The sequence below is a fragment of the Hyla sarda genome, chromosome 8 (genome assembly GCF_029499605.1).
Source record: "Hyla sarda isolate aHylSar1 chromosome 8, aHylSar1.hap1, whole genome shotgun sequence".
NCBI lineage: Eukaryota > Metazoa > Chordata > Amphibia > Anura > Hylidae > Hyla > Hyla sarda.
In genome coordinates, this window is record NC_079196.1 from 185,017,063 (window position 1) to 185,043,181 (window position 26,119).

Consider the following 26,119-nt stretch of genomic DNA (forward strand, 5'->3'; position numbering starts at 1 on the left):
GTCCTACCGCTGAAATATTCTTCGTCAGAAGCCACCAGATGGAATTCTGCGAGCGGAGATTCCGTACACATTCCCCAGTGTGAACATTATTATGACTGTTATTTTTTGCCTCATATAGTCTGAGCTCCCACACAGACTCCCTTTGTCACAGAAAAAACGGAGCCTGGTCACCTGCACGCCAACGGGTCCCAACTGATCCCATTGACTTTAGTGTGGTCCGTCTGAATCCCGTCTGGTGCCCATGTATAAGCAGCAGATAATTGACTATAGTATGTTTTTACTCTGCTCATGCTCCGACACAGATGTGAACAGTACAGCGTTTAATGCGTTTTTAACACATCACACTTGTCGCGGGTCACACGCTCCCCATCACGTGATCACAGCTCGCTCCCCGTTGCTACGGTGCCCCAGCCCTTCAGCTGTCGCTAAGCTAGGCGCTTATACTTCTCTGTGATTGGTCGCTTGCTTTTCCTGACGTCAGCGTAGGCTATAAGTATGGGGGCTTACCGTTATGCTAATCAGATTGCGGGGTTGGGTTGTGGTGAGTTTTAAGAGGATGCGGCTTTGCAGCCCAAACCGTGCCCGCCGGGAGCGCTGAAGGGCGGCTGTGCTGACTCCGCTTCAGCCTGGACGAGGTGAGCCGTGCTTCTGTATTGTCCCTTATACTTCTGTCTCTATGTGCCGGAGCGCTCTGCACACATAACAATGGGTGTAATGAAGTGTGCGAACGTGGTGCAGCTGGTGCCACATATAGCCATGGGCACAATGCATGCTGGTGCTGTCCATAGGCTGGTACAATGCATAACCATGGGCACAATGCATGCTGGTGCTGTCCATAGGCTGGCACAGTGCATGCTGGTGCTATACATAGGCTGGCACAGTGCATGCTGGTGCTATACATAGGCTGGCACAATGCATGCTGGTGCTGTACATAGGCTGGCACAGTGCATGCTGGTGCTGTACATAGGCTGGCACAGTGCATGCTGGTGCTATACATAGGTTGGCACAGTGCATGCTGGTGCTATACATAGGCTGGCACAGTGCATGCTGGTGCTGTACATAGGCATCCACAGTGCATATCCATGGGCACAATGCATGCTGGTGCTATACATAGGCTGGCACAATGCATGCTGGTGCTATACATAGGCATCCACTGTTCATATCCATGGGCACAATGCATGCTGGTGCTATACATAGGCATCCACTGTGCATATCCATGAGCACAATGCATGCTGGTGCTATACATAGGCATCCACTGTGCATATCCATGAGCACAATGCATGCTGGTGCTATACATAGGCATCCACTGTGCATATCCATGAGCACAATGCATGCTGGTGCTATACATAGGCTGGCACAATGCATGCTGGTGCTATACATAGGCATCCACAGTGTATATCCATGGGCACAATGCATGCTGGTGCTATACATAGGCTGGCACAATGCATGCTGGTGCTATACATAGGCTGGCACAATGCATGCTGGTGCTATACATAGGCATCCACTGTTCATATCCATGGGCACAATGCATGCTGGTGCTATACATAGGCTGGCACAATGCATGCTGGTGCTATACATAGGCATCCACAGTGTATATCCATGGGCACAATGCATGCTGGTGCTATACATAGGCTGGCACAATGCATGCTGGTGCTGTACATAAGCTGGCACAATGCATGCTGGTGCTATACATAGGCTGCTACAATGCATAACCATGGGCACAATGCATGCTGGTGGGCACATAGGCTGCTACAATGCATGCCAGTGCTATACATACGCTGGCACCATGCATAACCATGGGCACAATGCAAACATGCTGGTGTTTTACATAGGCTGCCACAGTGCATAACCTTGGGTGCAATACATACATGCTAGTGCTATACATAAGCTGCCACAACCCATAATCACCTTGGGCACCATGCCTGCCACATTGTAGCTGTGCTGAGGCACTGTGACCTCATGATCGCTTAACAATTATGTCATTATGGTAGATGGACTCTCTCTCTCTCTCTCTCTCTCTCTCTCTCTCTCTCTCTCTCTCTCTCTCTCTCTCTCTCTCTCTCTCTCTCTCTCTCTCTCTCTCTCTCTCTATATATCTATATATCTATATATATATATATATATATATATATATATATATATATATATATACATATACACAGATCCTGTGCAGTGTACCATCAGAGTGCAGTTCAGTATCTCGGGCTACGTGAATGGCAGGGTATAAAAAAAAATCTCCCAGGGGCATCTGGGTAAATTCTTTGAATCAGACTGTTTTATGGATTGGATCAGCAGTACTCCTTTAATTCCCATCCTGTAATAATTATCCAGGTAATGGATGGGATGCCGCAATTCTCCCTATGGCACTGTGGATCGATCCGTACACTCCACCATTCACTCCCTTTGTATGTTAGTGACAGGCACCCCATAGGCGGGCAGCATTGGCTGGCACCTGTAATCACAGTACATACAGCCACATGGGGTCTGGAGGGGCGTCAGTTGCTGGTGATGTCAGGCAGAGGATCCATGCACAGTCCAGTGTGATGTACGTGGTTGCTTGAGTGTCAGCCTTCTACATTACTTGTTTCTTGCTTCTAATAGCAGGAATGTCTGATCTGGGATTTCCTCAGGATCCAGTTGCAATCTGTATGGAAATAAACATTCCTGCTGGCAGTGAGCTCAGGATATGTGATACCGATGCATGCTACTAACCTCCATCTGCTTCTAGTTTGGAGCTGGGCCTTTGTTCTAGATCTAATCCAACATATTTACATGTAGCCTTGTTACTTTAGATCAGTGCTTCCCAACCAGGGTGCCTCCCACTATTGCAAAACTACTACTCCCAGCATGCCCTGGACAGCCTTTGTAGTTTTGCAAGCCACACTGGTTGGGAAACTGCTTTAGGTGGCATAAAATGTAACCTCTATGCCCATCCCTGTCAAAGAGTTTAAAGGGGTACTCTGGTGGAAAACTTTTATTTATTTTTTTATTTTTTTTTATCAACTGGTGCCAGAAAGTTAAACAGATTTGTAAATTACTTCTATTAAAAAATCTTGATCCTTCCAGTACTTATCAGCTGATGTTTGCTCCAGAGGAAATTCTTTTCTTTTGGAACACTGAGCTCTCTGCTGACATCATGACCACAGTGCTCTCTGAGTAGGAGAAAATCCCCATAGAAAACATATGCTGCTCTGGACAGTTCCTAAAATGGACAGAGATGTCAGCAGAGAGCACTGTGCTCATGATGTCAGCAGAGAGCACTGTGTTTCAAAAAGAAAATAATTTCCTCTGTAGTATTCAGCAGCTAATAAGTACTGGAAGGATTAAGATTTTTTTAATAGAAGTAAGTTACAAATCTGTTTAACTTTCTGGCACCAGTTGATCTAAAAAAAAAAAATTCCACCGGAGAACCCCTTTAAGTAGGAAAAGACAAATTGGTTTCTTATCAACACAACTAACACTGGTATTACCATTTAGATGAGAAGCTGTAACAGCAGCCAGATTTATTGTAGCCAGGCTTTCCATGAAACAAATATTTACTGTAATAAAGAAGTAACAAAAAGTCCAGAAGACAAGTAAATGTTTGTACTAAAGAAAAGTAGTAGTCCTGTTAAAACAATGTTTCCCGACCTGTTTTAAAGGGGTTATCCAGGGAAAAACTTTTTTTTAAATATCAACTGGCTCCAGAAAGTTAAACAGATTTGTAAATTACTTCTATTAAAAAAATCTTAATCCTTTCAGTACTTATGAGCTTCTGAAGTTAAGGTTGTTCTTTTCTGTCTAAGTGCTCTCTGATGACGTGTCTCGGGAACCGCCCAGTTTAGAAGCAAATCCCCATAGCAAACCTCTCCTAAACTGGGCGTTTCCCGAGACACGTGTCATCAGAGAGCACTTAGAAAAGAACAACTCAACTTCAGAAGCTCATAAGTACTGAAAGGATTAAGATTTTTTAAATAGGAGTAATTTACAAATCTGTTTAACTTTCTGGAGCAAGTTGAGATATATAAAAAAAAAGTTTTTTTCCTGGATAACCCCCTTTAAAACTACAACTCTCAGCCTGCTCTGACATCTTTTGGCTGTCAGGTCAGGCTGGGCATTGTAGTTCTGCAATAGCTGGAGACCCACAGGTTACGGGGAACACTGTTTATAGAATCAAGATGTTTGTCCTTCAGTAAATCCCCAGTGCATTGTTCCCTCGTATACTTTGTACGTGACTGACTCATTTCTGCAAAACTGTCGACATGTTACTTATTTTTGTCCAGACCTTGTTTTTGTTTTAAGTCTCAGTAAAACCATGTGTGTCTGCATACAGCAATGTGCACATTCAGCTGGGCGAGCAACCTGACAAGCTATGGCTGGGGCGACATGCAAAGTCGTCCAACCCAAAAAAATGTGCGCAGTTTTATTACAGTTGCAATTTGGCCGTAAAAAAATTAATAAAAAAATAAAAATAGCCAAACCGCTGAGAACACACAAGCAGGTGTCAGTCACACACAACTTGCCTTGAGGTCAATTATGGACATTTATCAACGGGTTTAGTCAGGTTTTCTTTACTATAATTGTCGCAACTGCGACTACGCGATTTTTCTTGCAACATTTTGGCTGGAAAGCGAGAAAAGCAATTTTTCCAAAAATTAACTATGTAGTAATAATTTTAAAATGGACTACGGGTAGTCAGGTATTTATTAACTGCGGCAGTCGCAACTGCGCAAAAAAAAGTCGCAACAGGGTTAAAAATTGACTAAATTTACTCCAGCTCAAACATGGAGCAGAAAAAGCTACTACCAAAGTAAAAAAGGAAAAATTGCTTACGTGAAAGAAAATTATCAACAGGCTGAAACCAGTTGATAAATAAGTCGCACATAAGCAAAGAAAAGTAAGGAAAAAATTACTAAAAAAAAGGATACATAAGCAAACATTGATAAATGTCCCTCATTGTTGGCAAAGTTGCAGGCTACCTTTGGAGTTGGATTTTGTGCTGTTATGTTGCAACATGTTGCAAGTCGCATTGTGACCAAGGTAACCATGTAACGCACCTAGCATGGACCTCTTACTTTGTAAAGATCATCAAGTTTAGTTTTGGTTAAGTTGTTTTTCAGGCTTCAACTGCAGTCCACAGCAATACATTGAGTTGTGTGCTATTGTTGCATGTGGATTTTGTAGACCTGTCTTGATGGGCACAGCTAAGCAATGAAAGGGAATCATTTAACCCCTTAAGGACGCAGCCCATTTGGGCCTTAAGGACGCAGAAACTTTTATTTTTAAGTTTTCATTTTTTCCTCCTTGCCTTCAAAAAATCATAACTCTTTTATATTTTCATCCACAGACTAGTATGAGGGCTTGTTTTTTGCGTGACCAGTTGTCCGTTGTAATGCGATCACTCACTTTACCATAAAATGTATGGCGCAACCAAAAAAATACTATTTTTGTGGGGGAATTAAAAAGAAAACCGCAATTTTTTTAATTAACATTTTATTTTAATAGGTCTGATATTTATGCACGCGGCGATACCAAATATGTATATATAAAATATTTTTTAACACTTTTTGGGGGTGAAATAGGGAAAATGGGGCAATTTACGTTTTTATTGGGGGAGGGGGTTTTTCACATTTTTTTTACTTTATTTTTTACACTTTAATAGTCGCCATAGGGGACTATTTAAAGCAATCACTCGATTGCTAATACTGTTCAGTGCTATGTATAGGACATAGCACTGATCAGGGTTATCGGTGATCTTCTGCTCTGGTCTGCGGGAAGGCAGATAAGAGCAGAAGACGCCGGGAAGGCAGCGGAGGCAGGTGAGGGGACCTCCGGCTGCCGTGCTGAATGATCGGATTGCCGCGGCAGCGCTGTGGGCGATCCGATCATCCAATTACGTGACCGCGATGCTGAAGATGCCGTGATCGGTATTGATCACGGCATCTGAGGGGTTAATGGCGGACATCCGCGGGATCGCGGGTGTCCGCCATTACCGGCGGGTCCCTGGCTGCGATCAACAGCCAGGACCTGCCGCGCATGCGGTAAAGCTTAGGACGTAAATGTACGTCCTGGTGCGTTAAGTACCACATCACCAGGACGTACATTTACGTCCTTCGTCGTTAAGGGGTTAAAGGCTCAAAACTGCCGACAGTTCTATATAGAGGATGACAAGATGAGTTCAAAAGAACCTGACATTACATTTTACCATATATAATGTGTGGCAACTCGCTATCTATGGTAAAACCCTCTTCCTTACCATCCCCGGCATGTTCCTGCCAGCATCGGTGGTGGATATGACCTTTGAAAGGTGTTCCTCACCCACCCGTGAGTGGTCCCCTCGGCAAGGAACCATCTCTGATCCCATCTGCTCCGGCTGTAATCACACCTACTCAGTGTGATTGACAACCCAGGCACAGCCTGCTTTATTGCTCGTGTTCATTCTTTTGGCGGGTAAATTTCAGTCCCTGAATTTTCTGAAGCTGAAATTCCGTAGTGTGCACTGGGCAGTGGAATCCAGTTGACAGCAATGGGACTCTGCTGCATTGGAATTTGCAAAAAGAAATTCCTTAGTATGCAATGGACCCTTAGGGGGAGATTAATCAAAACTTGTGCAGAGAGAGAGAGAGTGGTGCAGTTGCCCATAGCAACCGATCAGATTGCTTCTTCCATTTTCAAAGATGCCTGTAAAAAATTAAAGAAGCAATCTGGTTGCTATGGGCAACTGCACCACTCCTCCTCTACACTGGTTTTGATCAATCTCATCATTAGAGTCAAGAGGTCTGTGCGCTGAGCATTTCACGAGCCCCTATTCTGAGCGGTGAGTGACAGCACTAGCAATCTGCTGTTTAGATGGTAGAGAATCAGGGAAGCGCTCAAGGCATTTATCATTAAGCATTTACATGGGAAGGAGTGGGAAGAGTCAAGTGCATAATCGGAGATTTAGATATGTTGTAACTTCTCTCCGTATTCGCTATATGGATCCCTATGAATATACATCCTGTACAGCAGGTATATTGAGTATACTTCTGTAATGTGGTATCCACATTTATTTCTCTTGGATTCCATATCCTATCGTCTGTCTCAATAAATGTTCTGAATAATGGTTGTATGGATGACCCCTAAGTTATTATAACCCTGGTTTTATGGTTAGTGCGACAGAAGCTTCATTCCTCAGTTCACTGAGCTGATGTACAGTCAGTGGGATTTCCTGTATAAACGCATTACTTCTGTATTTTTAACCCCTTAAGGACTCAGGGCTCCCAGAACAGTGGACCCCCCCCCCCCCATGTGACCCCATTTTGGAAACTACACCTTTCTCCTATCACCCCTTGTGAAAATGAAAAATTTGGGTTAACACCAGCATTTTAGTGAAAAAAAAATCTAATTTTTCATTTTCACATCCAACTTTAGCTGAAATTTGTCAAACACCTGTGGGTTGTTAAGGCTCACTGTACCCCTTGTTACGTTCCTTGAGGGGTGTAGTTTCCAAAATAGTGTGCCATGTGATTTTTTTTTTTTTTTTTTTTTTGCTGTTCTGGCACCATAGGGGCTTCCTAAATGCGACATGTCCCCCAAAAACTATTTCAGAAAAACTCACTCTCCAAAATCCCATTATCGCTCCTTCCCTTCTGAGCCCTTTACTGCGCCCGCTGAACACTTTACATACACATATGAGGTATTTCCTTACTTGAAAGTAATTGGGTTACAAATTTTGGGGGCTTTTTCTCCTTTTACCTCTTGTAAAATTTAAAAAACTGGTTCTACAAAGTGTAAAAAAAAAAAAATGAAGATTTAGAATTTTCTCCTTCTCTTTGCTTCTATTTCTGGGAAACACCTAAAGGATTAACACACTTTTTGAATGCCATTTTCAATACTTTGGGGGTGAAGATTTTATAATGGGGTCATTTATGGGGTATTTCTAATATAAAGGCCCTTTAAATTCACTTTAAAGGGTACCTCTCATCAAAAAAAAACTTTTGATATATTATAGATTAATGTATGCAGAATAACTTTACAATTGCATGTTATTAAAAAATATTCTTCTTTCTATTTAATTTTCCACTTTGAAGAAATGACCACTAGGGGTCTCCCTACCAGTCCTGGCAGCAAGCATTTCAGACTCATGCTTGAGTCCTAAACACTACGAGCTGCCAGTCTGCTTTGTTCACAAAGGAGAACACTCAGAGCTGCCAGCCTGCTTTCTTCACAGCCTGTTTGGCTGTCAACAAAGCAGGCTGGCAGCTCTGAGTGTTTAGGACTCCAGCATGAGTCAGAAATGCTTGCTGACAGGACTGATCGGGAAAAATACAATAGAAAGAAGCATATTTTTCATTAACATGCTATTGGAAAGTTATTCAGCATTCATTAATCTAAAATATATCAAAAGTTTATTTGATGAGAGGTACCCTTTAAAACTGAACTGGTCCCTGAAAAATTCCAATTTAGAAAATTTTGTGAAAATGTTGATAATTGTGCTGAACTTTGAAGCCCTCCGATGTCTTCCAAAAGTAAAAACATGTCAACTTTATGATGAAAATATAAAGTAGACATATTGTATATGTGAATCAATATATAATGTATCTGTCTACTTTCCTTATAAGCAGAGAGTTTAAAAGTAAAAAAAATTCAAATTTTTCATAAAATTTTGGCATTTCACCAAGAAAAGATGCAAGTATCGACAAAAATTTACCACTGACATAAGTAGAATATGTAATGAAAAAACATTCTCGGAATCAGAATGAAAAGTAAAAGCATCCCAGAGTTATCAATGCTTAAAGTGACAGTGGTCAGATGTTAAAAAAAAGCCCGGGTCCTTAAAGGGGTACTCCGGTGGTCAACGTGTTTTTCCGTTTTTGACTTACCCTTTGTTTTGTTTCATTTCTATTCTTGTTGTTTAGCCTACTCTATTTCCGTTCTTTGTTGTCTTTTTATCCCCCACTTTGTTTTCCTATCTTTGCTTCATATTTCTTGCTGTGCTGAAAACTACAAATCCCAGCATGCCACATGCCTTGCTGGTTTGGGGCGGCTCCTTTTTTTGTTTGTTTGTTTGTTCAGCCCTTTACCCACCCTACTATTTTTCGGCGGCGGGACTGACACCATGTGGCTGGATCGTTAGAGGTGAGTGGCAGCCTCCTGCTGTTGCTTAGCAACAGCTCCCAGCATGCAAAAAGGGCATGCTGGGAGCTGTAGTTATGCAACAGCAGGAGGCACACCACCACAACTCCCAGCATTCCCTTATGGGCATGCTGGGACTTATGGTTTTGCAACAGCTGGAGGCACATTTTTTCTATGGAAAAAACAGCTAAAGTGCATGCTGGGAGTTGTAGTGGTGCATCTGCTGGTTGCATAACTACAACTCCCAGCATGCCCGTTGGCTGTCGGTGACTGCTGAGAGTTGTAGTTTTGCAACAGCTGAAGGCACACTGGTTGTGAAACTCAGAGTTTTTTTTTACCTAACTCAGTGTTTCAGTGTTTCACGACCGGTGTGCCTCCAGCTGTTGCAAACTACAACTCAGGGAGTTGTAGTTTTGCAACAGCTGGAGGCACACTGGTTGTGAAACACTGAGTTGGGTCACAAACTCAGTGATACATAACCAGTGTGCCTACAGTTGTTGCAAAACTACAACTCTCAGCAGTCACCGACAGCCAACGGGCATGCTGGGAGTTGTAGTTATGCAACAGCTGGATGTCCCCCCCCCCAATGTGAACGTACAGGGTACACTCACATGGGCGGAGGATTACAATAAGTATCTGGCTGCAAGTTTGAGCTGCCGCAAACTTTCTGCTGCAGCTCAAACTGCCAGCGAGAAACTACTGTGAACCCCCGCCTGTGCGACTGTACACTAAATACACTACACTACACTACACTAGCACAAAAAATAAAATAAAAAGTAAAAAAACACTACGTATACACATACCCCTACACAGCCCCCCTCCCCAATAAAAATGAAAAACGTCTGGTACGCCACTGTTTCCAGAACGGAGCCTCCAGCTGTTGCAAAACAACTCCCAGTATTGTCGGACAGCCGTTGACTGTCCAGGCATGCTGGGAGTTTTGCAACAGCTGGAGGCACCCTGTTTGGGAATCACTGGCGTAGAATTCCCCTATGTCCACCCCTATGCAAGTCCCTAATTTAGGCCTCAAATGCGCATGGCGCTCTCACTTTGGAGCCCTTTCGTATTTCAAGGCAACAGTTAAGGGTCACATATGGGGTATCGCCGTACTCGGGAGAAATTGTGTCACAAATTTTGGGGGGTATTTTCTGCTTTTACCCTTTATAAAAATGTAAAATTTTTGGGAAAACAAGCATTTTAGGTAAAAAAACCTTTTTTTTTTTTACATATGCAAAAGTCGTGAAACACCTGTGGGGTATAAAGGTTCACTTAACCCCTTGTTACGTTCCCCGAGGGGTCTAGTTTCCAAAATGATATGCCATGTGGTTTTTTTTTTGCTGTCCTGGCACCATAGGGGCTTCCTAAATGCGGCATGCCCCCAGAGAAAAATTTGCTTTCAAAAAGCCAAATGTGACTCCTCCTCTTCCGAGACCTGTAGTACGCCAGCAGAGCCCTTTTCACCCCCATATGGGGTGTTTTCTGAATTAGGAGAAATTGGGCTTCAAATTTTTAGGGGTATTTTCTGCTATTACCCTTTTTTAAAAAAAAAATTTTGGGGGAAAACAAGCATTTTAGGTAAAAAAAAATTTTTGGGGGGGACATGTGCAAAAGTCGTGAAACACCTGTGGGGTATTAAGGTTCACTTTATCCCATGTTACATTCCCCGAGGGGTCTAGTTTCCAAAATGGTATGCCATGTGTTTTTTTTTTGCTGTTCTGGCACCATAAGGGCTTCCTAAATGCAACATGCCCCCCAAAAACCATTTCAGAAAAACGTACTCTCCAAAATCCCCTTGTCGCTCCTTCGCTTCTGAGCCCTCTACTGCGCCCGCCGAACACTTTACATAGACATATGAGGTATGTACTTACTCGAGAGAAATTGGGCTACTTTTACCCCTTGTAACAATTCAAAAATTGGGTCTACAAGAACATGTGAGTGTAAAAAATGAAGATTGTGAATTTTCTCCTTCACTTTGCTGCTATTCGTGTGAAACACCTAAAGGGTTAAAACACTTACTGAATGTCATTTTGAATACTTTGGGGGGTGTAGTTTTTATAATGGGGTCATTTATGGGGTATTTCTAATATGAAGACCCTTCAAATCCACTTCAAACCTGAACTGGTCCCTGAAAAATACTGAGTTTGAAAATTTTGTGAAAAATCAGAAAATTGCTGCTGACCGTTGAAGCCCTCTGGTGTCTTCCAAAAGTAAAAACTCATAAATTTTATGATGCAAACATAAAGTAGACATATTGTATATGTGAACCAAAAAAAAAATGTATTCGTAATATCCATTTTCCTTACAATCAGAAAGCTTCAAAGTTAGAAAAATGCAAAATTTACAAATTTTTCATCAAATGTACGGATTTTTCACCAAGAAAGGATGCAAGTATCGACAAAAAATTACCACTATGTTAAAGTAGAATATGTCACGAAAAAACAATCTCGGAATCAGAATAAGTAAAAGCATTCCAGAGTTATTAATGTTTAAAGTGACAGTGGTCAGATGTGCAAAAAATGCTCCGGTCCTTAAGGCCAAAATGGGCTCCGTCCTGAAGGGGTTAAGGTGAAAATGGGTTGGGTCCTTAAGGGGTTAAGCACCAATAATTCTTGTCTGTGTTTAGTTATTTTCTTTCGGTCTCTGCTTCCCAGAATAAATGTGTTCACATAATTAAAGACTATGTAACATGAAGAGAACACAAGATTAAAGGGATTGTTGCATCAGACAGCAGCTACCAGAGCGATCAGCTGATTCTGCCAATGGAAGCTGCAACCAGCTACAGGTGAAATGTAGTATTGAGATGAATAGCTGCCCATGACAGGTTAAGTTTATCAGAATGGTCATAGAGGGGCCGCAAATTGGGACCCCTGTATGATGTTCATATGCTTAAAATTGCACTATTTTAATAAAAACCTGTTTGTATGGGTGTTAAGTGTGTGCCTTATGATTCTGTATGTCTGATATGACATTTCTTCTACTCGTATGAGGAGAGAAAGGAGAGCACAGGGTTGTGGGTTATAGTTTATTGCCTAAAGCTGCAAAATACTGAAGTGTGATGGTTACACCAGATGCAGAATATATCATATGTTCACTGCCTTATGTGCGATATTATAGTAAGAGATTTAACATTATATTTAATCTACATAAAAAAAAAGTGTAACATTGTACTATTCGATGATTTGCATCACACTGGATCGTACTGAGATACAGGTCCTATTTTAGTCCAAAGTTGGATTCACACCCATTATTTGCCATTGGAACCTGTTGACAGGTTATCAGACACATCAGATGTGCTTAGTAGAGCTCTGCATTCTGGGAGACTTGGCTTTCCCAACAAGATTACTGTTCAGGAAAAATGTAAAGACTACACTTTCCTTTGGAGGATACAGAACTCAGAAGCCAGCATTTCTAATATCCATAACCTACTTCTTTTCCCATTTCCGCACATTATATGACCACGTTTTAAGTGTGTAACAGGGTCATATAACAATGTATAATACTGCTGGGATTAGGGAAAAAACAATTTAGAATCGGGTGGCTGCTACTGAAGCTGTAATGAAGTGCAATCTCTTTGTCTTGTTGTTAACAATTTTATGTGATTCCAAAAGGTAGACAGCCCTATGGTGGGGGTTCTCCATCAGATCTCATATTAACATGTGACATAATTTTGTAAACAATTCAGAACCTCCGATGTTATTGGAATTGACCTGTTACCTGTACACAGGAATGCATCATAACAATGCATGTAAGAGAGACTTTATTTTCTATCTTTGACCTATTAGGCAGAGGCGGGTGCAGATTCAGGTCCACACACCAGACAGCTTAGTTGGCTTATTTTACGTTCTTGTTTACTATGTTTTACTTGTACGTGCGGCAGGTGCTTTCCCAGGAGAAGTGATACCTAAGAAAGGGCAGTACATGACGCTCAACAAGCTCAGACAAACCGCTGTATAACCTGCAGCCTTTACTTCTCTAGTTCTCTTAGGTGACCCTGGGTGAATATCTATCTCTACGCTGCCTGAAATAGTCAGAAATGTTACATGAGGTTTAAAACTGAACCAGGATTTTGCCCCAAACCCTATTGGGCCATTTGTTGCAACATAAAAGCCAAGCTATAGAAAAGGCTTTTTTTTATCTGTCGGGTTCTTAAGGGTTAGATCAATTTGTTGCAGAAAATTCTGTACAGAAACCTGTGTATTTTCTGTATAAAAACCCATTCAAATATCTGAAACAGGTTGTCCGTTTCAGAAATTTCTACAACAAATCCGATGTATGTTAATTCACTCTAAGGCCTTATTCGCATTTGAAAATAAGTTTCTGGTATACGTTGGGATATTGCCCAATCTATACTGTGGTGTAATCTTGTTGGGCTCATTGAGTTTAATGGACTGGACACAATGCTAATGACTGTTTGGTCCATCAGGTACTATTTTTGTGGAAGACCCAAAAGCGTAATCTACCCAGCCACCACCAAATAAATCACCACTACCCACTTTCTTTAATATTCACTGTAAAGCAGAAGCTTCATAATGTTACAAAAACCCAGGACAGGGGTGTTGCCTGATATATAGTACCACTTTGTTTTTTAGGGAAACATTCTAGTCTCTTTCCCAGTGAAGCTAAGGAAAATTACCGACATTATCTGTTTTAGCAAATTGCTATTGATAACCTTCACTATTTACTACACTGCTCAAAAAAATTAAAGGGAACACTAAGATAACACATCCTAGATCTGAATGAATGAACTTATCTTATGAAACACTTTCGTCTTTACATAGTTGAATGTGCTGACAACAAAATCTCACACAAATTATCAATGGAAATCAAATGTATCCAACCCATGGCGGTCTGGCTATGGAGTCACACTCAAAATCAAAGTGGAAACCACACTACAGGCTCATCCAACTTTGATGTAATGTCCTTAAAACAAGTCAAATGAGGCTCAGTAGTGTGTGTGGCCTCCAAGTGCCCGCATAACCTCCCTACAATGCCTGGGCATGCTCCTGATGAGGTGGAGGATCATCTCCTGAGGGATGTCCTCCCAGGCCTGGACTAAAGCATCTTCCAAATCCTGGACAGCCTGTGGTGGATGGAGCGAGACATAATGTCCCAGATGTGCTCAATCAGATTCAGGTAGGGGGAACGGGTGGGCCAGTCCATAGCATCAATGCCTTCCTCTTGCAGGAACTGCTGACACACTCCATCCACATGACAACTAGCATTGTCTTGCATTAGGAGGAACCCAGGGCCAACCGCACCAGCATATGGTCTCACAAGGGGTTTGAGGATCTCATCTCGGTACCTAATGGAAGTCAGGCTACCTCTGGCAAGCACATGGAGGGCAGTGCGGCCCCCCAAAGAAATGCCACCCCACACTATTACTGACCGACAGCCAAACCGGCCATGCTGGAGGATATTGCAGGCAGCAGAACGTTCTCCACGGTGTCTCCAGACTCTGTCACGTCTGTCACATGTGCTCAGTGTGAACCTGCTTTCATCTGTGATGAGCACAGGGTGTCAATCTTGGTGTTCTCTGGCAAATTCCAAATGTCCTGCACAGTGTGTGACTGTAAGCACAACCCCCATCTGGCCCTCATACCACCCTCATGGAGTCTGTTTCTGACGGTTTGAGTGGACACATGCACATTTGTGGCCTGCTGGAGGTAATTTTGCAGGGCTCTGGCAGTGCACCTCCTGCTCCTCTTTGCACAAAGGCAGAGGTAGCGGTCCTGCTGCTGGGTTGTTTCCCTCCTACGGCCTCCTCCACATCTCCTGATGTACTGGCCTGTCTCCTGGTAACGCCTCCATGCTCTGGACACTACGCTGACAGACACATCGAACCTTTTTGCCACAGTTCGCATTGATGTGCCATTCTGGATGAGCTGCACTACCTGAGCCACTTGTGTGGATTGTAGACTCCGTCTCATGCTACCACCAGAGTGAAGGCACTGCCAGCGTTCAAAATTGACCAAAACATCAGGACGCATGGGAACTGAGAAGTTGTCTATGGTCACCACCTGCAGAACCACTCCTTTATTGGGGGTGTCTTGCTAATTGCCTATAATTTCCACCTGTTGTCTGTTCCATTTGTACAACAGCATGTGAAATTGATTGTCAGAGTTGCTTCTGGAGTGGACAGTGTGATATCACAGAAGTGTCATTGGCTTGGAGTTACATTGGGTTGTTTGTGTTCCCCCTTTTTTTTTTTTTTTTTTTTGAGCAGTGTATATAGTGAAAAATTGGCTTTCCCATGTAGACCTGTTTTTAGGTAGTGTCCTCTGCATGTGTTTAGGTATATAAGCAGTTCACACATTTATACATGATATACTATACTTGAGTGTCACCAGGACTTGTAAGCATTTGTCAGCACTGCAGAATCTAGAAGAGATGTGTTTGTCACCGGGGAGGGAGGTGATAGAGTAAGTCCCGTCATCCAGTTTACAATGGAATTTTCCACTGATTACAAATTTGCTTTTTGGATTTAATCCACACAACATAGAAAGGTCTCTCAGTTTATGTTGTATTAAGATAGTAAGAAACTGGATCATTATGACTTCTGACAAATACAATGTGTGTGCAAATAAAGTGTTCTGTAAGTCTACATTGATGTAGGACCTAGACTGGTGCAGTTTCTAAGAACACAACAAACCTTTCACGGCAGGTCTGCTTCCATAGAAATTTGCTTCTGGGCCAAGGATTTCTAGAATTTCCTTAAAATTCTACTTGTTACAACCTTAAGGCCATGTTAACACCTCAGAATTTCTGTGCAGAATTCTGCAGCAGAGTTCCGTTGAATTCTATGAAATGGTGCATTCCTGTGTGGTCCTAGCTCCAGAATATTGTGCCAGCGCCTGCAGTCTTTGGAATGTCCGCACAGAGATTTTCCGTGCGAGCATTCCGTAGTGTGAACTTAACCTAAAGTGGACCAGTCAGCAGGAAAATGGGGCTGTATATAAGCACATAGCTAAATAAGGCTAGTCATCAGGATTCCAGCCATACCTTTATCTATATAGTCCTTTCCAAAACTGAAATATAAGGCTTTTTGTTAAAAAGCAAATGGAGCTCAAGTGCCCAGGGGGTGTTTCCCAGCGTGAGAAGAGCCCCCGTGTCCTCTTTATCTATGTGAAGACCTTTCAAACTGGGATTCAGTAATGCTAAAATGAACTCTATGAGGGGCATTTACTAAGGGGTTTAGTAATTTTTTTTCTGACAATTTTTGGCGCTAAATTGTCGCAATTGCGCCTACCCTATTTTTCGTGCAACTTTCTCTAGCAAGAGCTAGAAAGTCAATTTTTTTTTTCCCGCTTGATTTACGCTAGTTTTCATTTTTGACTTGCAGTGGTCAGGTATTTATTAACTGCGACAGTCGCAGCTGCGCAATAAACTGTTGCAACGGCCGTAAAAATTGACTAAATTTACTCCAACTCCAACATGGAGCAGGAAAAGCTACTGCCGCCCGGGCTCCGACATACTTTCCCCCCGCTACCCTCACTTCGCTACCGGGACACTGCAGTGATTTACACCCCCCCCCCCTCTCCTGCCAGCGCCACACAGCTCCCATCTGTCTGCTAACTGTTGCAAGACTACAAGTCCCAGCATGCCCTTACAGTGAGGACACGCTGGGAGTTGTAGTCTTGTAGCAGCGGGAGCTGAGTGGCGCGGGCGGGAGACAAGGGGGGGGAATATCAGTGTCCCCATAAGTGAGGGTAGCGGGGAGGCAGTATGAGGAGCCCAGGCGGCTGCACTGTAATGTCAGCCCGGGCTCCTGCCCTGACAGCCAAAGGCTTTGTCTGTCAGGGCATGCTGGGTGTTGTAGTTTTGCAACAGCTGGAGGGCCACAGTTTGCAGACCACTGATTTGTGGTCTGTAAACTGTAGTCCTCCAGCTGTTGCAAAACTAAACAGCTGAAGGGGACCAGCGAAGACGTTCACTTACCCTTCCGAGGCTCAACCGACGATCGGTGACGGAGATCGTCGGGCGGCACTGTCTTGCGGCAGTGTCTTGTGGCAATGTCGTGCGGCGCTGGATCCTACGGATGCCGGTAAGTTGCCCAAGCCCTAAAACAGTGTTTCCCACCAGGGTGCCTCCAGATATTGCAAGACTACAACTCCCAGCATGCCTGGACAGCCTTTGGCTGTCCAGGCATGCTGGGAGTTGTAGTTTTGCAACATCTGGAGGCACCCTGGTTGGGAAACACTGGCCTAAAACAGTGTTTCCCAACCAGGGTGCCTCCAGATGTTGCAATACTACTACTCCCAGGTTGGGAAAGACTGTGCCCGGCCTCCGCCCCACCTTACTGTAAGGGCATGCTGGGAGTTGTAGTCCTGCAGCTGGGGGCAGGGGACAAGCTTGTCACTTGCCCACACATCTCCTGCACCACACAACTACAACCCCCAGCATGTCCTTACTGTAAGGGCATGCTGGCAGTTGTAGTCGTGCGGGGCGGGAGATGTGTGAGCAGGTGATAATAAATGTACTAACCCATTTATTTTTTTTCTCATTTCAGATCCGTGTATCCTGTGGACTCCTTCGGATTCGGTGGACTACTTCGATGACCAGCGTTTTTCTTTGTTTGATTTTAATAAAATGGTTAACGAGGGCTTGTGGGGGGAGTGTTTTTGTAATAAAAAATTTTTAAAACCTGTTGTGTTTTTTCCTTACTTTACTTGACAGGTTTAGTAGTGGAAGCTGTCTTATAGACGGAGTCCGTTACTAAGCTGGGCTTAGCGTTAGCCACAAAAACAGCTAGCGCTAACCCTCAGTTATTACCCCAGTACCCACACCACAGGGGTGCCGGGAAGAGCCGGTACCAACAGGCCCGGAACGTCAAAAATGGCGCTTCTGGGCCTAGGCGGTAACAGGCTGGCGTTATTTAGGCTGGGGAGGGCCAGTAACAATGGTCCTCGCCCACCCTGGTAACATCAGGCTGTTACTGTTTGGTTGGTATTTGGCTGAGAATAAAAATAGGGGGGACCCTATGCAGGTTTTTTTTTTTTTAAATAAATAATTAAATATTTATTTTATTTAAAAAAAAAAAACACATAGGGTCCCCCCTATTTTTATTCTCAGACAAATACCAACCAAACAGTAACAGCCTGACGTTACCAGGGTGGGCGAGGACCATTGTTACTGGCCCTCCCCAGCCTAAATAACGCCAGCCTGTTACTGCCTAGGCCCAGGAGCGCCATTTTTGACGCTCCAGGCCTGTTGGTACCGGCTCTTCCCGGCACCCCTGTGGCATTGGGTACCTGGGTAATAATTGTGGGGTTATCGCTTGCTGTTTTTTGTGGCGAACGCTAAGCCTGGCTTAGTAATGGACTCGGTCTGTAAGACAGCTTCCACTACTAAGCCTGTCCAGTAAAGTAAAAAAAATAAAAATAAAAATAAAACACACCACAGGTTGAAAAAAAAATTTATTACAAAAAAACACTCCCCCACAAGCCCTCATTAACCATTTTATGAACATCAAGCAAAGAAAAACGCTGGTCGTCGAAGTAGTCCACCGAATCCGAAGGAGTCCACAGGATACACGGATCTGTAGAAGAAGTAACCAAAAAAAAGTGTAAGTACATTTAGGGAGAAAAAACAGTGTTAAAAATTTTTTATAAACACACACACTAAACGCCGTTTACCACTATTCTGAGCCATGACTACAATTTAGTTATTGAATTATTTAGATGTGCTGAAAAAGCTAAAAAAAAAAAAAAAACTCAAAAACAAAAGATCCAGAAGGAAACCTAGCAGCCAAACCTATTCAGACAGCAGGAAAAAGGAACAGACAATTTTTTTTCTACTACATGAAGTAAATTTCCCACTTTTGCCTGTATGCCAAATTTATTAACACCGTGCAACAATTTAGTAAATTTGTTGCACATAGTCAAAAATGAAGTAGAAAAAAAACAGGGTAAAAACCAGACTACATAGTAAAAGATTAGTAAATGCCACTCTATGAGAATGAGTAAGGATTTTCATAGACCCTTGTCTGTTGGTTGGGTTGTGTGCCTAATGTGCCCATATCAATGTTAGTTAAAAATTGGCACAACCAGCCAAAATCCAGCTTACTGTCTGTGTGGGGATGTTCCGCCTCTCCCCTGACAGCAGATGTCAGGTTGAGAAGGTCAGCCATTTTGGATTTCAACATGTTCAATTCTATGTCATAGAAGATAACCTGCTGCCACGGGAGAGTGGCGATTTTTTTATTTTTTTCCTGGCTAGTTGGAAATGATGGGAAACGATCGCTCAGTTGGGCATATGAGGAAGTCAGGAGAAACAGTCCATTGTCTACCTGTATGGGCAGATTTAGCCTTAGTCACTTGAATAGGGCACTCGGCAAACACCTGGCTTGGCCAATAGATACACGTGGCGCTGTTTTCTGCAGGGAAATCCTTCTTTTTATTTGTTTATATATTTTTTTTGCAATGCAGCCAACAGAGAAGCTCATATACTTGTCAACTAGTCTACAACATGGCTACATTCTTCAAAGGGGTAACCTTCTTTAAAGGGGTACTCCACTTCTCAGCGTTTGGAACAAACTGTTCCGAACGCTGGAGCCGGTGTCGGGAGCTCGCTCCCTCCCATAGACTTGCATTGAGGGGGCGGGCTAGATGTCACGAGCTGCTGACTCCAGCGTTCGGAACAGTTTGTTCCAAACGCTGAGCAGCGGAGTACCCTTTTAAGCATTGGATTCATATTGTCAAAAGCATATGTTCTTCACTATGGACACTAAGCAGCTGATGATGTCTGATCTAAAGCTTCACTACGAGGACCCGCTAATGCAGGGGTCTCAAACTGTGGCCCTCAGATGTTGCAAAACTTTAACTCCCAGCATCCCCGGACAGCCATTGGCTGCAGCTAATGGCAATTATCTCATGCTGGGAGTTGAAGTTTTGCAACAGTTGGAGGGTCACAATTTGAGACCCCTGGGCTAATGTAAAGAACTAAGAAATGGTAGAAAATATAGCTGGTTGTAGTATGTTAAGACTAGTGCACTCAATCTATGTTAACCAAGTGTTGTGGCGAATTACTGCTCACTTTTGGATGTATTGATTTTTTTTCCCAGTAAAGAGTGAGTGGAAATGAGATGTGTAGAATACAGACTCTGGAGTGTTGTAAGCCCCTGATTTACCATGCAGAGAATGAATTACTCTGAATTTCTAAAGAGGTTTTTTTTTTTTTACACAATGACCTTGGTTTCCCTGTTATCAGAATCAAGGCCATATTTGCTTCCTTACTGCGTTGTAAATAAAACATGGCATCAAAACAAAACTTAGCATTAGCATGTTAGCATTGGACCTTTGAAAGGTAGCTAGAGAGTCGGGTGCATTATAAATAGGTGCTCGCCTAGTGCTGATACATCTTAATGGTAGAAGCAATGTACAGGTCCCCCCCATATGTCATTTGAAGATAATTTATGTGGTTGCGTCTTTTAATAGCTGGTTTTCCTGTGTTTAATTTGACGCATGCCTTGTGGTAAATTTTGGCACACATTAAACAACATCCAAGAATTGCTCCTTATTTTAAGCCAGCAGAACTATGAATGCAGCTCTGGATTTATAGGTGTAATTTGTAGCTTCTGTGTCTGTACAGAGCAGGCTTTGGTCATTTACACTGAAGTATTAGCAGCAGGCACTATACAGTATTCTGATATATGAAAAACTGACTGTCCCAACGCAATAGGGCTCATGCAGCAGCGCATTTCAATAGAAACACGCATACTACCGTATTTTAATTTTGTGGTATAGTTTTCTTCATAGCAAAAACACAGCATGCCAAAATAGTTGTTGTATGATAAAACACAACAAAATACCGTAGTCAAATCCCTTGTAAATGTCTGTCACGCTGCTTACTTTTCCACCCAAATTTCGGCTTGTAACCTTCCTTCTAAAATTATCATTATTCGGCCCTGTTCACACCATGTTTTCCGCAGTGTATGTCAGCAAAAACATATGCCAACGTATGTTGCAACATGTTCCCATCAGTTCCACTGTTTTTAAAGAATCGAACATAGCCTAGACCAGTGTATCCCAACCAGCCTAACTCCAGCTGATGCAAAACTACAATTCCCAGCATGAATTTGCCAGTCTGGGCATGCTGGGAGTTGTAGTTTTGCAACAGCGTGAGGCACCCTGGTTGGGATACACTGATCTAGTGACTGTGTTTGATCAGTATATTGAATGTATACTAAGTGGCCATACTCCAGGCCCCGATATTTTAAATTGGGGGGGCACGGCCTTATCTAGGGGGGCCATGGCGACGCCACTAGCCATACCAAAGTCACCTTGATAAACCTTTTTTTTGGTAGATTATCAACATTTACCAGCTTCTCGTGCAGAAAACGTGATGTGATTTGGACATGATTCATAATAATCATATATATATTATATTAAGCAGCTCCTGGCAAGCTGTGTGGCTGAGAAGTGTCGGTAGCAACCGGCTTTCTCATTCAACAGGGACAAGAAATCAGATTTGCCTCTTCATGAAGCCGCAACATCAGCACTTGGTGAGGAAGCAATAACCATAAATCTGGCTTTGTCATCCTAACATTGGGATTGAGAGCTCTTCCTTCTGGGCTGTGAGCGGATGTGGTGTTGCTGCGTCTCTGGCTCTGGTTTTTCACGCCTGTGAATACACTGACCTCTGACTCTATTGCTTACGCCTGTCATTCCAACACTGAACTGAATTACTTTGTAAAAAATGAACTAGAATATAAAAACAAGCTGTTTGGCCTTGAGAAAAGCTCCATGTCCTGCAGATTTCTGTGAGTGGTTGTGATTTTTTATTTTTTGTCATTGTGTACGTGTAGTGCAGGAATGGACTTGGTATATTAACGTATATAGATAGGGCCTGTCTCTGTGGGATATATTTTACTACACATCCACATGAGCCTGGCTATGCATTAGGGCTGCAGGATTTGGGGAAAATGTGCGATTGCGATTATGGAGGTAAATATTGCGATTATGTGATTGCATTCTAATAAATGGGGAAATTACCCCCCTTCCCCCCCCCCCCCCCCAAAATTTTATATAACCATTCCCCTCATTTCATGACATGAAATGAGGAAATGGCTATGCAGGGAATTGGCGAGGTGAAATTAGGATTGGCGAGGTGAAATTAGGATATAGGCTATGAGGGGGAATATTGGCTCTTTTAGGGCAAATATAGGCTAAATTGGAGAGAAAATAGGGGGAACGGCTATATGAGGGAAATGTCTATATGAAATTCATACAGCCGTTTCCCCTCATAGCCAAATTCCCTCCATGTCATGTTAATTGTTTGGATATTATAAGGGGAGGAAAAAACGTAATTCCTCCCCATTTCATGGGCCTGGTCTGCACACTCTCCTGTGTTGTTGCTCTCCCCACTCGGTTGTGCTGCACCATAAATCACTGAGAGGAAGTGACTTCCTTCCCAATTGCTAGGCACTGCTGGGAGGAGCAACACTTCTGCCGCACCCCAAAGCCGTACGTAGCATTTTAGTCAGGACGTGAGAAGCCGCTGCCAGAGCAGGTGATTGCATGATTTTCCTAGGGGCCAAATCATGATTCGATTGCGATTACTATATACAGTGGTCCCTCTACATACGATGGTAATTGGTTCCAGGCAGACCATCGTATGTTGAAACCATCGTATGTTGAGGGAACACTGACACTATACTTGGTGGCACACAGACAGATGCTCAGTGATACTCACATGTCCACGCCGCTCCAGCCTGTCAGTTCGCTGGTCCTCTGCTGCCAGTGCTATGTCGCCAGTGCCCTACGTTGCTGCTCACACCTCCCTATTGGACGACGGGGCGGCATGAGCAGCGACATGATGACTGAAAGCTTCAGCGCAGGGCAGCAGCAGCAGAGGAGTGGTGAACTGACACATTAAACGGCTATCTGGCGGCAGCTGAAGCAGTCAGCTCTGCAGGAAAGCCATTTTTGTGATGGCCCTGACACACAGAAGCATTGTATGTTGATGCTGCCTTCAACATACGATGGCCTCTGAGAGGCCATCGTATGTTGAAACGATCGTATGTCGGGGCAATCTTATGTCGAGGAACCACCATGCATCTACATAGTTTCACTGCTTATCTTGGTAGATTTTCAATTTAGTATGCTCTGGAAATAAGCAAGGAACTGTAATCTAAACCCAAATCTTAACTTCTGATATGTCATTGACATTTCATAAAAAAGTTACCCTTTAAGCTGCCTATACACGAGATCAAAATTGGCAGAACTAGCTAGCCTACTAGTATAGGGGCCTTCTCATTTCCCCCAGATGGCAGATGTCAGGGGAGAAAACTGTTGGGCATGATGAATTTCATTGTCAGGGAAAGAAGCCACCAGAGGTGACTGGCAGAGATTTTCTACCTTTTCCCATTTTGAATACATTCCCACTGGGCTGGGACAAGTGTGCATGCTCGTGTTTAGGTGGATCAGGGGAGTGAACTGCCAGACAAATGACTTTTCAACCACCTGAATTTAAAATGTATGGTCAGCTTTAGAAAAGTACTTAGGTGTTCATAGTGAGATCAGTGCGCTTGTTACTAGCCAGATCTAACATCTTGACCCAGGAATTTGCCAGGCCAATCCAGAAGTGCCCAAGCCATCCCTTGAATAAGAACTAGTAATAATATGAGACTTCAAGCAATAAATCAGTGTATCCACTATACAACAATATTACAATCACATGTTGTTGCCCCACATAGATCTCTGTAACAATTTTAATTTGTTCTTTTTAATATCAACAGAGTTTCCCATCTCATTGGATCAAAGGCTGAAGACTTTATCTGCTCCACCCAGCCCCAGCCATGTCTATAATGGACCATAATCCCACCACTGGCGTGGTTACTGTTATAGTTATTCTTATTGCCATAGCTGCCCTCGGTGCCTTAATTCTGAGTTGCTGGTGTTACCTTCGTTTGCAAAAGCTCAGCCAGTCAGAGGATGAGGAGAGCATTGTTGGAGAAGGAGAGACCAAAGAGCCTTTTCTCTTGGTTCAGTACTCTGCCAAAGGACCTCGGGTGGAGAAGAAAATAAAGCTGACACCGAATGGCACAGACACACACAGCTAAGGCACTACATCCCTCCAGCCAACATGTGTGAAGAAAGCAGAACTAATACTGTGAAAATAAAAGACCCATGTCTTGTTCGGAAGGCGTATTTCCTCCCGAGCAGTGGTCTCTGACGCTGCATACGTGCAGTACTTTTTCCTACAATCCTTGATTTCATGCCATGTGTTACTTGAATGTGATTCATCCTTCTTCAGTAGACAGTTCCCCGGAATGTGAACGTCCCTCCCCCGCACCCAGTGTACATAACCTGCATTTTTTAAACGCACCTTTGACTTATCGTATTATGTTGATGACCTGATTTTAAGGGAGAATTTTTTCTTTAACAATGTCTTTTACACACTGATGGATCCTTTCATAGTGAGCCTGTTTTTTCCTTGTGATTCTAGACACTACAACCCCATATCCTTTCGGAAGGAAAGGGGTACGCCATGGTGTGTTGGATGTGTTAAATTAGCTTTAATCTTTATAACTGCAGTGACTTTGCTAGTTCTGATAGATCGCCAAATGGAGCCTGTGATTGGCAAAAAGCCTTATGAAACGTGTGCCAGGAGGCTCCCCTAGGAGACAGAAGTCGGCGGCAGACGAGTAGTTAATGATTAAATTTTTTTTATAAGGATGAAATGAGCATTTTAGACTTTCATGGCCGTTGCTACATTTGTATGTTTGTTGTCATTGTCATAAATTATTATACTGATGAATAATGTATGCAGTGTTTTTACCATTAACCGTGTCCTCTATTTAGCACAATGTTAGAGTTGGGGTAAATGCTGCAGAATGTTTAGCATTTAACCCTTTTTATTGGACATAGAAGTCTAAAGTTGGAGTGAATTTGGTTCTTTTGGTACCAGATGACCATCTTTATAGGCTACATTTCTGTATAGGCTATAGGTTACATTTCTGTATCCACCACAGACTGTATCTAATGCTCCTAATAAATGTGAAGCTTACTCTTGGTTCATCACATTAAATGGCTGTTCTACTGGGAACAAACGGGTTGTGCACCACATCTGCTGTGAGAGTTAGATTCTACAACATTTTTAATGTTTTTGCATAACCATGGATAAGGAGCTATAAGTATGGTGGTTGGCGTACAGTGTATCACATCGTTTTGCTTTTAGATGCCAGGCTTTTTGTTCTGTTCATGTGTTTTTTTTTTGTTTTTTTTTTAAACAGCCCCAGCAAGAGCTCATTATGAAAAACAAAACTAAGGTAATACAGATATACACCAATGTAAAAGAGGTTTAGTTGGGATACATCCCCTTTAGGCCAGAATAGTACAGCTTTGACCTACAAGGCTACAAGTCACCATTTTAATGACCAAATATTTAAAATTGTTGTCCCTACAACACTTATTCCCTATCTACAGGAATTATGTGTAGGATTCCAGGGGTCCCACCACTAGGACCTCCAGTGGTCTCACACCTGAATGAAGCAGTGGTCGTGTTTGTGGGCTGGTTCTCCATAAACAATCTACAGGACTGTGGATGGGTAATAAGTGATGATGGCGGGACAACCAGTTTGTTTCATTTTAAAGTTCTTTAGTATGCACAATACCTAGAAGGCTCCCTAGACAATAAGCAAAAGACAGTTACCCCTGCTGGGATCTCTAGTGATCTGCTCTAATCTGTGGGGAAATCTGGTAGTAAGTGTTTTACTTCTGTGTAGCGCCACCACAAGAGGCATTAAGCATTACACAGGTCTAATTGAAATCAGTGGTTTGTCTTTGCAGTGGAAGGGAGCAGAACTTGTTCTCCAGAGAGAGTCCTTGAAACCACTCTCCGCTCTTTCCAAGAGATTATGGTCCTCAACAGAGCCCACCGCCCTCTTATTAACTACAAATTCCTTTAATAGCTTTTCTAATCTGGACGGCTCTTAGTATAACTGTTAATATGTATTGAGCCAGAAATAGATGGTATAAGGTGGCTGAAATATTTGGGTATAGTCTTTTAGGTCTGCACCTTTCAGAGC

General features: G+C 42.9%; 1 protein-coding gene across 1 annotated transcript; it reads left to right on the top strand.

Moving 5' to 3' along the window:
* Nucleotides 1-482: 482 nt before the first annotated feature.
* On the top strand, nucleotides 483-25,098 carry SNN (stannin). Its single transcript, XM_056534630.1, has 2 exons — nucleotides 483-635; nucleotides 23,828-25,098. The coding sequence occupies exon 2, from the start codon at nucleotides 23,888-23,890 to the stop codon at nucleotides 24,149-24,151; it is 264 nt and encodes an 87-aa protein (XP_056390605.1). The 5' UTR covers nucleotides 483-635; nucleotides 23,828-23,887; the 3' UTR covers nucleotides 24,152-25,098.
* Nucleotides 25,099-26,119: the final 1,021 nt, after the last annotated feature.

What these genes read in the sequence shown, in the direction of transcription:
- SNN (XM_056534630.1), top strand. Translation starts at nt 23,888, where the DNA reads ATGTCTATAATGGACCATAATCCCACCACTGGCGTGGTTACTGTTATA.